Genomic DNA, 12,423 nt, shown 5'->3' with positions numbered 1-12,423 from the left:
TTTTATGGCCAGAAGCCTGAAAGTTGGAGTTTTTCGAACATTTGAGATCTCTTTTATTGAAAGTTATAAGTTAATCTTATATGACTGAATTGAAGGCATTGATATCAAAATCAGCTGATTCTTAAACAAAAAAATAAAAATGTCAAAACTGTCAATCTGTAAGAGTGCTTAACCATTCCGTTTTTTCGACAGTTTGAAATATTTGGCAATATTTTTCTTTCAATTTTGCAAGTATAATTTTTTTTTAAGGAAAAACTAAGGATCAATTTTGCAAATTCAAGGCATACCTGTAGAGTGTAGAGTAGATTGAGGAGAGCTGACGGCAGTCCCAAGCTTGCTGTAGACCCTGATTTCGTACACCTGACCCGGGACACCCGGCATCGCGATCTCGCAGTAGAGGTCAAGGGCAGTGGGGCAGGACACGTTTACAGTCATCTCATTATAGATGGATGTCACATTGTATGTGTAACTCACTATGTAGTCATCCTGCAATTGACAAATCATTCAAGGATGTGATTGACTGCAACAAAAGGATTGAAACCATTGTCACAATTGTGGGGACTGGGCTGGATTGGATTTGGGCGGCGCTTTAGTTCCCAAATGGTGGTCAAAGGGGGTAAAGCATCCTTTCACTGAAACCCCTTTTGAGGGCTCTACTTACTTCAAATTTGAAGCAAACTGGAGTGACAATTTCAACAACAAATAAAATAACAACTGAAAGCAACCAGTTAACTATTTTTGATACAGTTTGGTTTTGCCATTGAACTATCATTTACAGCCCTGGCATACTTCATTTGGAATGTACCAAATGTGGCATCTGATAAAAATGTGAACACCTAGTTAATCAGCCACAATAAAGGGAAGGTTTTTCAAAAAAAAAAAATCTTAACGAAAACCAGATTGAAATAAGAACTTTCCACAACACGCCCCTTGATAAACATGACATTAGTCTTGTTAATTGTACTGCACTTTTTGATAACATTCATAACGAAGTTAATGTCATAAAAAGTCAGTTTCATACCATGATAGCAGGAGTATGTTAAATTATTCATGGTTTTCTGTAAATCACTTGCTGCTATTATGTTTATTATCAGCAAAATCACATTATTTTTTTTTATAAACTTCCATGTCAACAAGCATAACATCGATTACATTGACAACCACAAACAGTATATTCGATTTCCATAAAAGCTAAAATATTATCTACAGATCATGATTATAGGTCACCATAGCAACATTCACAATATAATTTGATATATTGTTCACGCTATAGAAAAAAAGATGAAAGAAGTAAAACCTCTGCCAACGTCATCAATAAATATCTACTGAATACCTGCTGACATCAATACAATAAAAACCTCAGTTATGGAAAAAGGTATTATAACTATTTCTATACAAGCTTATAACACAGGTCCAGCCAGGCTTAATAGCACTAGCAGATCCAAGTATCCATGTTTACATTTTATTTCAATATAGATGAACAAAAGTTATAAAATACGTACCAAATGCACCATTTCAGACTAGAAAGGTGTAAAAAAAAAATCTTGAGGGTAAACCCCTAAACCCCCCTTGCCACCATTTTAAACCAAATAAGTTTTTGTTCTGAGGGAGGGGCACAAGTCACCCCTAAATTACGCCCCCTTAAACGTCAAATCCTGGATCCGCCCCTGAATAGTGTAACATTGCCTTAAGAAATGTTGTGTTGTGTCATACCTGTGTGATTAAAGAATAATATCATAGGTATATAGCAAACATAAACAAGAATGAGTTATAGCCATGTTTAAAGTATGTGCACAACTATACAATGCCTACACCCACAACAAGACTATCACAATCAGTGTGTGTATACCACATGATAAATTACGTCTTATATGCTACGTCGGAAGGCAAAACTTTGCTTAAAATGAAGACTTAAATCAAAGATAACTTTTCATTTACAGAGCCATTTTGGAAAAAACAAAGGACAGTCTATGCCGCTTAAAGAGCCCCGTACTTGTTTTATTTCTGAAATTTGATGAGGTCATAAGTTTAATCAAACACTTCGACAAACCTGTTTCCAAAATAATGTTTTGACAGTGCTCCATCAGACGGCAGTATTGTGAAAAGGTTTGTCGAAGTGTTTTAAGAAATTAAACTAACAATCAAATTCTGGTTAAAGGCGTAGACTGCCTATGTTTTATTTAAAATGGTGAAGAAATAGTGAAGTTATCTTTGTTTAAAGTCTTTTTTCAAATCAAAATATTGCCTTCCGACGTAGCATTTATGACGCAATTTATCACGTGGTATACACACACTGACAATACCACAACATTTTTCTTGGAAAAAACAGACAATCTTAAAAAATACACTACTCATTTATAAAAGGAATACATCTAGAACTTTTCAGTTTTGAGCCAGTCACAACAAGTATGTTCAAGCAAATCTTCAACCACTGTCCCCCTTCTTTACCTCTGTTGAGTTGGAGTCCGGGGTCCAGGAGATATTAAGGGTCTGTGTATCCATGGCAACCGCATTCACACTCTCAGGGGATGCTGGGGCTAAAATTTAGATGATTATCAAAATCATCATCATTTTAAATGTACAATAATGTACTAATGAAGTCATTTACAACTCTACTGTTTCTGTAATAACTATAGAAACCACTAAGCTTTACAATAATTTGAGAGGTGAAAGTGAAAACGTTCTATCTTCTTCTTTATTTAATGTCACTTAGATCCTGTACGCATTCACCCCTCAGAAATTTATTTATTAGAAAAGCTAGATGTCTATTCAAGTTTCAAACGAAAGATGAAAAGCATTAGCTATAATAATATCAATATACTGTAAATATCAAAACCCTTTGAAGGTTATAGAGTGAAATCACAACACAAGAAAAATGGTGTCTGCTCAATAAATGACAAGTTTCCTGACATCATTGAATAACATTTTACATTATATTATGAGTGACAGATCCTATACTATAAATAACAAACTTTAAAGCTGCACTCTTTACAGATATACTGTTTTGACAACTTTTTTATTTATATTTCTTGGATTGAGCCAATGTTTGCGTAAATTTCTGGAAACCAGTGATATAAGACTGCTGACAAAAATCAGATGGCAGATTTTCAATTTCATGCTTAAAAAATTAATGTTTTATGGCTTAAAGCCTTACTACATGTAACACATTCAGAAAAAAATTCAGCAGTATTTCTAACATGTGAGATATGTTCTATTGTGAGTTAATTATATAACAAAATTGAAGACATTAATGCCAAAATAAGCTTATTCTATGAAAAAAATGTCAAAACTGTCAATCTGTGAGAGTGCAACTTCAACTTCATGTATAATATGAAAATAACCTGTGTTCATAGTGAATGGTTCTGATGCCTTGCTCATTTTCTGGTGACTCAGAGCAAACACTGTCACTGTGTATGTAGTGCTGGAAACCAGCCCATCCACCGTTGCCATGGGAGATGTCACCAGCACAGGAAGGCCAAGGTTACCAGACAACACCACCTGGTATGAGTCCTGGATACTGGCATTGCTAGGCAACCAGGTAAACATTGCTGTTGTTGAGGTTACCATGGAAACTTGGATATCGGATACAGGAAGTGGGACTGAAATGCAACAATTTCATTTTTAATACACACATTTAGAATATTTGTGTCAGTGTAAGATCACAATTTATTTAGTTTTCATTTTTTTACAATTTTTGTGAAACAATTATTTTAACTTATACCGTATATAATAATGACTAAGTCACTATCAATGGCACATGGCCGATGTTGCGCAAGAATTTGGACTTGTTTTGTGGGGAAAACCGGAGTACCAAGAGAAAACCCACTTGTCTGGCTTGGTGACCACCAACAAAACTCCAAGCCACATGCACTGAGGCCGGGAGTCATGCTAGGTTGGCCCTGATTGAAAGGGAGTGCATTAACCTGACAACCCAGCAATTTATTTCAACACTGGAGCACCAAAAACTATATTTCACACTGAGCGTCTGCTTTTAGTTAAGTCAGCCTAATTGTATATGAACGTAACATCCTTATGGAAATAACCTCATTCAAAATGTGCCTACTGGCCCTGACAGCGCTGAGATTTGGAAGAGGAGTGAGAACAAGTTAAAATTTCAAAACTGTGAAAAATATCAAATTGGTATTTTCCCTGTTTCAAACAAAGTAATATCAGGTAATATTTCACTCTTCATTCTCTATAATCTGTTAAACCATTTGAAAGCATAGACATGTACATGTAATGAAGGTTTTCACTCACTTCATATCGAAGTCCTCATTAGTTGAGATTAGTCAATGTAATAACAATTTGCCCAGGGCCGTTTTGGCAAAAATTTCAAAGAGGACTACTTGTTCATTTCGGAAATTTAAACATGTGTAAGCTTCAAATTGGAGAAATTTAGCGTGTAAACACTTCGTGGTCATTTCTTCAAAACAATGTAGATTGACATAAAATTAGAAACCAACATTTCTACCATATAACATTAGCACAATGATTCCATTTTTTATTTTGATGAAATTGATATTTTTATTTTACAGAAACAAAATTAAGTCTAAAAATACCATTTCTCAATGGGAAGTAGCCAAACTTGACCTCTCCTAAAGAAGGTGAAAAATCCCTGACATCATATCGCAGTATAGGGAATAAAACCAGCACCCACTTCCCCCAAGCCTGGTATTCTCTTCTTTTCAGGTTTCAGATTTCCAGGGAGAACTTACTTGTGGTGATGTTTTTCCTGAAGATCGATGTCCCATTTCTCTCAATCTCAACAAAATATGTTTGTCCCGGGTAGAGCCCGGAAATCTCGTGCTCAACCGCCGTCTCATTGTTATTGGGCAACACAATCGTTCCGGTTTGTACAGTTGTGGGGTCGGTGGATACGGAGTATCGTAGGTCGTATGAGGTGTTGAGATCGGGCTCGGGCCACGTAAGGTTTATACTTGTCTCTGCTAGAGTGATGTTTACAGTAGAGTTGGCCCCATAGATGTTGTAAACCTGTAAATAGGAGAAGTACATGACTGAGTTTATTAAAAAAAAATTCAAGATACTGTCATAGCGTTGGCGTCATTTTCATCAGCGTCAGCATCTGCAGGCAAATGTTTTAACCTTGGCCATGACTCAAGATATTCAAATGAAACTTGGTATACATGTTACTGAAGGCAATATGTACATGTACTTTAAGGCCCATAACTCTGGCTTTAATAATTGGTCAGTTATGCCCCTTGTTTGACTGAAAATCAACAACAGGCGAACGTTGGCATTGGCTACACAGCACTCTTCTTATACTCATCTATCTATTTTAAGCAAATGTGTTGTGAAGAAAGACAATTTTTTCTTTAATATCAATTATGTTGGAGCCTGTTTTCTGGCTAAAAACAAAAAAATGATGATAGACAACAACACCATTAGACTACCCTTAGGTCATTCTGCGTATTTGCTGATGGTTTTCATGTACAACACAAATGGATGTTGATTGAAGTAAATTGTGCAGCAAGTGTATAAGTCTGTGTGAGTAAAAAAATAATCTAGTAAAGTCAAAGTACAGGGTTTTCAAGTCATGTTATAAAATGAACAGACATATATAATAAGTTTATTTAAAAAAAAATCACAATCATACATGTCATCATGTTTAAATATTCTGAGAATATTTTCCTTATATTTTTTTTCATATATATACTACATGTATTATAAAACATAAAAAAGCAATGTATGACCACCCTCAGGTCAAAAAAAGTCTTAACTCATCAAATTTCAAGTACAATTCTTTAATGTTGTTTTTTTCAGCAAATTCTACTATTTACATGGACACCTCATATATAGGGTTTGGAGAGCCTATTTAATTATTGATTACACAGACTGTTGACGTCTACACATCTACATGTAATTAATAGCCAACTGTCATCAAATACATATTTGCAAAAACACTAAATTATTTCCTTGCCTCAAGGGAACAGTTTCGATACACAAGCTCGTTGAAATTCAAATCACCTTAAATGATCAAAGTAATAGATGGGGCAAGCAATAAAATTGTTTGTATAACCTCCTTACAACCTTGATTTATCACAGCCATCTTTTTCTAAGAAGTCCTAAAAAACAACATTTTAGGAGATAGCCAGAAACCCCTATAGCCAGAAACCCCTATTAAAGGCGCAAAATATAGGTTGATATAAATAAAACTTTTTTTTTTTAATTTGAATGCTTTTTCTTATTTAACTCATTTGGTTTTAATGATAAAATCAAAAGAGCACTACAAATAGGTACAGACAAAAAATAGGAACCCTTATAAATGGGTATTTGTAATTAATAGCTACAAGGTTAGAAATGGCTTTAATATCGCCAAGATATCGCCAAAATAATGCTTATAAAAAATGTCTGTACCTAAATCAAAATTAATGCTTTTTTGTTATTAATGTTTTTTGTTTTGATCATTTTAGTCAAAGGAGTTAAACATTAAAATTATCCAATTTCAAAAAAATAATTGCACCATCCAGTGTATTGTGCGCCTTTAAGGCATCACAACTCCTTCTATACAATGAGATCCAATAATCAGATTGCTTCAAAACAACATCAAATTATCAAGCAATGAAATTGTCATGAAAACCACACAAGAAAGTGACCGCGGCCTAAGATAAGATCATGGTGGCCATAGGATGACAGGCCATGACAGGTCAACCGTAAAGTGTGATCAAGCTGACCACTGTCCAGGGCTGACCATGGTACATCTTACATGTTAGATGACAACTTCAGTAACACTTCATAATCACTTAACACTGAATGAAATCAAACATTTACATAAACACAGTGTTCCATTTCAGATTTTATGGTTTAAATGATGATTTGCTTTCAACTGTTACAAAATCACATTTACACTCTTTAAAATAGTATAAACACAAAACAAGACTGTGCATATATATATTACAAAATCTAGTTGGTTAATTTCATTTAACATTTTTTGTAAAGAGTATTTTGTACATGTACATGAAATCTCCGTGACAGGTGCTTGATTTTTTAACATAAACATCAGTTAATGCTAATTTCTTTTAACTTGATTCGTGATGAAAGCCGATATTAAAGAATCACTGTCAAGGCTGTTTCCTTCATGTGTAGAAACACTGGTGTCCATTTTGAGAGGCCGTGAGAAAGTTCCCCTGGCCAGGATCAAACCCACAACCTCTTGGGTGAGATGTGCGAACACCTTAATTACACAATCACTCTAAAATAAACATTGTTTAAGGAATAAATAATAGTTGATCCAGCTCGTATGCTTTAACAGATTTAAATATAAAATATATATTTCAACGAATAAAATCAATTTCCATTTCCATCTTACCATATTATACATGCCCAAAAAGTTGGTCAAACCAGCCAACTTCAAAAATGTATCCCACATAATTAACTTTCAAGTAAAACACACAATTAAAATTGCCATAAAATATTTTTTTTAAATATTTTGATCACAATTTGCAGTTAAACCGTTTCATCGAAAATGCATCACTAAAATGACCGGCTTATATTGATTTTTGATGAAATGAGTAAACGCGACTAATAAACCAGGAATCTATCTTGTCTAATTAGTAAGTACAAAATACTATATAATCAATCATCAATTACATAAGGAGTAAACATCAACTTATATTGAAAATAATATTTGCAGAATTTCATTTTACTGGTGTTATAAAAGAAATCCGGGCTGTCTTTCGACCTATTTAATGCCCCATTACCGAAGTCAAGGAATATTACCCTTTCTCCCAAAATTTTGGTTCAAATTTCCCTGTTTAATCTAAAAAAAAATAACCTTTGAAATAATGATTACAGATAAAATACAAATAAAAATAAAACATTTCATATTGACAAAATTCATTGTGTACAGTGTTTTGATACATGTGTTTTACATAAATTTGCATGAAAATGTTTTTTTTTTATTTTTTTGTTTCTGTCAACTTAAAAAATCTCCATTTTTAGAACCCCCCCCCCCCCCCCACACACACACACACACTAATTTCCCCTTTCTCAGGGCACTGACTGGCCCCATTCCTCAAATGTAGATGGACTGAGCTCTGAAAACATAGCCAAAGAAAGAAGTTTTTTTGCACAATAAAAGAACTCTCAACGCTACATCTATTGAATTCTCCACTTTGGCAAGTTCATTTGTTTATGTAATAGGGATAAAAAGATAAATAATAGGTTGAATTAGGCCTCTTGGAAGTTTCACATTACCCAACAGGCTTACAGCACAAATGTTAACAAAAAAAGAATTCACTTCATGTGAATCATCTTTCAACAAGCCGAACCAAGCTTATAGATAAGCTCACTATTTTTCTTTTGGTATGTTAGGTGCAATGTTAATATTCTTAAGAGCATTTAGGCTTAAAAAGAAAATTACCTTATTATATTATTTTTTTAATAAAATGCTAAGATTAAGTGGGAAATGTAGCTAAGTCTAATGAAATAACGTACTTAAGAGTGTTAAAGTTTTACTGTTATGCTTAAAAACTTTCGTGAAATAGGTGCCAGCTTTCCAGCTTTCAAAACAATAACAATAAATATTCTGGTGTTGACATTTTTTTTCACCATTATTTTTTTTTAATTGTGTTAACAATTTTTTATCTACATTGTAACATAAACCACACCAAGAGTATTTATTTTTTGTCAACATTTGTACCGGACTGCAGATCCGTTCAAAACAAAATATTATTTTTCATCTTTTTTATTTTTCTTCTTTACTTTTTTATCATAATATTTATAAATCAAGTTCATGTCTAATCTTGTCACCTTGATATGTTTTTCATAATTTTCCAAGAAGTTCTAATATATTTGAAAACATAAATGTGTCTTGAATAAACATATGAATTATAATGTTAATCCTTATAATTACATTGTAATTATGTATTATCATGATTATTATGATAACTATTTTAATAAGTTTATTTGTAAGCTACAATTGTGTCTTAAAAGTCACTACCATAACGATGAAAAATTTATTTACTACATTCATGGACAACTATTATTGTAGGCTTGTGTAAGCTATGTATGGTTTATATGTCCGTACTTAACTTGTGGACATTTTATTACTTTAACACTTTCAGGTCGAACACAAATGGTCGTAAACCCAGTTACTGCAATTTATCAAAAGACAAATGCCATAAAACCGAAGACAATATATCTCAGTACTGACTTTGTCTCATAAACAATATTCTTAATTACACCATTGTTGTTGTGAGTAAATATCTTTCAATAACTCATATTTTATTTTACCATGATACTCGGAAAGTTGAAAGTGAAAAGGATTTAAATGACATTAAATACAGAAAAAGATCCTTTTCGCTATAAACCCTTGATACTGACATAATGTAATTTGTAGCAATCTAATGATAAATAATAATTTGTGGTTTAGTAAGTGCAAGACAGTTGTAACTAAATATAGAAAAAGAAGGCGTAACAACAGTTTTGCACTACATATGCCCTTCATATCATATTGTGACATCCAGAAACAGACTTCGACTCTTCTTTTCAGATTTGTTATACATTTATCTCGTTAAAATAATAAGATCTGTAATTTTCTCTGAAACGACAATGTTACCAAAAAACAAGATTTTCCCATAAACATTTCGCGTAAACAGGACACAATTTATAAACAAGGTTTAAGCAGTCAGATGGTTTGTTTCCTGGCGGGTGTTTACGGGAGCGAGCCACGACTTCCAGCGTCGCCAGCCAGACATCGAGAACCAATACTTGTTAACTACTTCCTTTATTAGCCAGCACGCAACCAGACAAAAACACTTTCCCTCTCTTGGCACTGAGGCAGAGGTTTGAAGTAGAGAACTGTAGAGGTATTGAAATTCGCGAGGATTTTTTTTACTTGATTCTATCCATCGAGCTTTATTTAATTTTAACCCATTTCATTCTGAGACCCCTTCAGATAAGGTTCTCTGAACATCTGGATTTTTTCTAATAACTGATAGGCCATCTGGCAGGTTAATGACCCTTTTTTAATTGTTATAACAATAATCATCTATTTTATTTCCTGTATTAGACCCAATTATTTGCAAGTTTAGGGAAAGGGAATTCAAATCTGGACAAATTGATGCACTTCTTCTCCACAGAATTAAATAAGAACGGTAGGACAGGAAGCTTTGTCCATCCTGTGAAAATGATGTGGGAGGTTTTGTGCACCTAGTCAAAAATGACATGGGAGGTTTTATCCACGGGATGTTTTGTTCGACATTCATACAGAACATGCCATTGTAAATACTATAAAAAATCAAGGACAAAATTTGCAAAAAAAGCACCTTGCCAAAAACTTTCTACAGCAAATCAGTATTAGAGCTCAAGAAAAACATAAATATACATTGAAACTATTAGAACTAAATTACCTAGGCCATAAAAATAAATTGTGTGGTAAGGGTTAAATCTAGTTTAAAAAAAGATAGGGAAATATGGTAGGCTTTTTCTACTTAATTGTCATTCATCATTGGGGAATGGGGTTAATCTTCAGTAAAGGTTTTCAAACTACTTATTAAAACTTTGTTACTAGTCCACAGTACGAACACACACTAATTTTATTCTTTTTAAAAATAAATTAAAAATAACCAACAGACTACAAACGTCGGTAAGGTTGGTGCCATATTTTATAGGAACAGAACAGAACAGAACAGAATGTTTATTATCTTATGCATATACAGCATATCGATGATTCAATAGAAAGTTTAGGCATAACGTCAAGAAATGTACAAATAAATATACACGATAATGAATGCATGTACAAAGTTAACGAAAACATTCTAGACAGTGCATGATAGTAAACATACATAAAATAAGCTGAGAGCGATCTGTTAACAAATACAATTGACAGGACTGTGATTTGCGTTATTTTATAGGTATTTACCAGATGGTTGGGTAACAAGAACCAGAAGATTTTCTTTTTAGGCCTTATGAAGACATTTAAGTATGCCAAGTGCAGGCATGATTTGGCGACGTTCACTGCTATTCAAAAGTCAGTAACCACTTCAAAGCAGTCGCTAAGTGGGCATCGAAAATAGCTTAGGGAGTTATATTAATAACTTTTCCGCAAGTCAATTTAACATCTTGTCATGAAAGTTCAATTTAGATGCTCGATGACATGGGAACTGTTATGAGTACAGGTCAACTCAAAATTGCAGAACTACAAAATGCAATCTTGCACTTCCTTTAGTATATTAATTATATTGGCCTTATTGTAAAGACACAGCTGTAAGCTGTTATGAAATACTCTCAAGTCTGTTTCCTGGGCAGACACCAGTATTGTGTCCTTTTTGAGAGGCGGAGAAAATGTTCCCATAGTCCTGGGATCAAACCTGCGACCTCTTGAATGAGAGGCGGACACCTTTACCAGAACACCACTCTCATCACCAGGAACCTGCACTTAGACTTGGAACAGATCATGTTTGTCCCAAAAGTGAGATGACTATTAACGTAGGTCTCTAAATTTTACTGGCCTATGATCTGATTAGGTGTTTCTACATTATTAAACGCGAAATGCTATCTGGTTATAACTACACATGACAGTGAAATGCAAATTTTTGTTTCTCCCATTATTACTATCAATGAAAAATAGATATATTAATTGAAACAAAATCGCCTTTTGTTCTACCTTTGGTTGTGGTTAGCCAAATATGACCGCGCTTGCAGCATTTATAATTAATTAATTGAGATGACAGTAATTAACAACTTGATTTCAAAGGCTGTATGAAATTTAATTATTTGTCTTTCGGCCTTTCCATCACACTCACTGCATTCTTCCATACATGTAAGTAGTAATATTCAAGAACAGTGGATGTTCAAGCAGTGTTTCTTTTTAACTATTTGGAGAATGGGGTCGAGACCTTTCTGATTGGGAATATTTGCCATTTCGACTTAATCTGGCAACAAACAAGAATACTTTAAAAAAAATAGACAGAAAAAGATAAAAGAATGTGATGAACTTTGTTTCTGAATACTCAAACATATATTATTTGCCCAAAATGTGAAAATAAATGTTATGCTTTAAATTTCTATTATTTCTTAAATGAAATATATATTTTTTATTTGATTTAAGAAATAATAATTATTTATAACATAACATCTATTTTCACTTTTGCGAAGTAATTGTATGCTTGAGCTATATTTGAAATTGTACCATATTGGTCAGAAAAAAACACACTGATTAGATGATAACAAATGCAACTTTATAAAGAAGGTGGAGGTGTTTTTTCACAGTTAAGGCTACCCATATTCTGACACAGACTTGTCAGAATAAAGCTAAGAGTAATAAAGGGCATTTTATATGCAATCTAAGAACAAATTTAAAAAAGTAAATGCAATCAATACACATATAAAATTATATAACGTTGAAATTTGTTTAAGTGTTTATGAAATGAATTGATTTTTGTCAACGAGAATCAAATGCTG

At 33.3% G+C, this 12,423-nt stretch overlaps 1 protein-coding gene across 2 annotated transcripts in view; it reads right to left on the bottom strand.

Moving 5' to 3' along the window:
* The window catches only part of LOC128238193 (tyrosine-protein phosphatase 10D-like), a 49,411-nt gene that overhangs the window by 35,938 nt on the left and 1,050 nt on the right, over positions 1–12,423 (bottom strand). For both annotated transcript variants that reach the window (XM_052953821.1, XM_052953822.1), the window contains exons 2-5: positions 4,716–4,992; positions 3,342–3,599; positions 2,449–2,537; positions 288–486 (exon numbers count right to left, since the gene is read on the bottom strand). In XM_052953821.1, coding sequence (XP_052809781.1) covers positions 288–486; positions 2,449–2,537; positions 3,342–3,599; positions 4,716–4,992 — 823 coding nt within the window. The remainder of the gene's footprint in view (positions 1–287; positions 487–2,448; positions 2,538–3,341; positions 3,600–4,715; positions 4,993–12,423) is intronic.

The sequence above is a fragment of the Mya arenaria genome, chromosome 6 (assembly GCF_026914265.1).
Source record: "Mya arenaria isolate MELC-2E11 chromosome 6, ASM2691426v1".
NCBI classification, from domain to species: domain Eukaryota; kingdom Metazoa; phylum Mollusca; class Bivalvia; order Myida; family Myidae; genus Mya; species Mya arenaria.
Note: the sequence above shows the minus strand (reverse complement) of the source record. Positions and strands in the feature narration are given on the sequence as shown.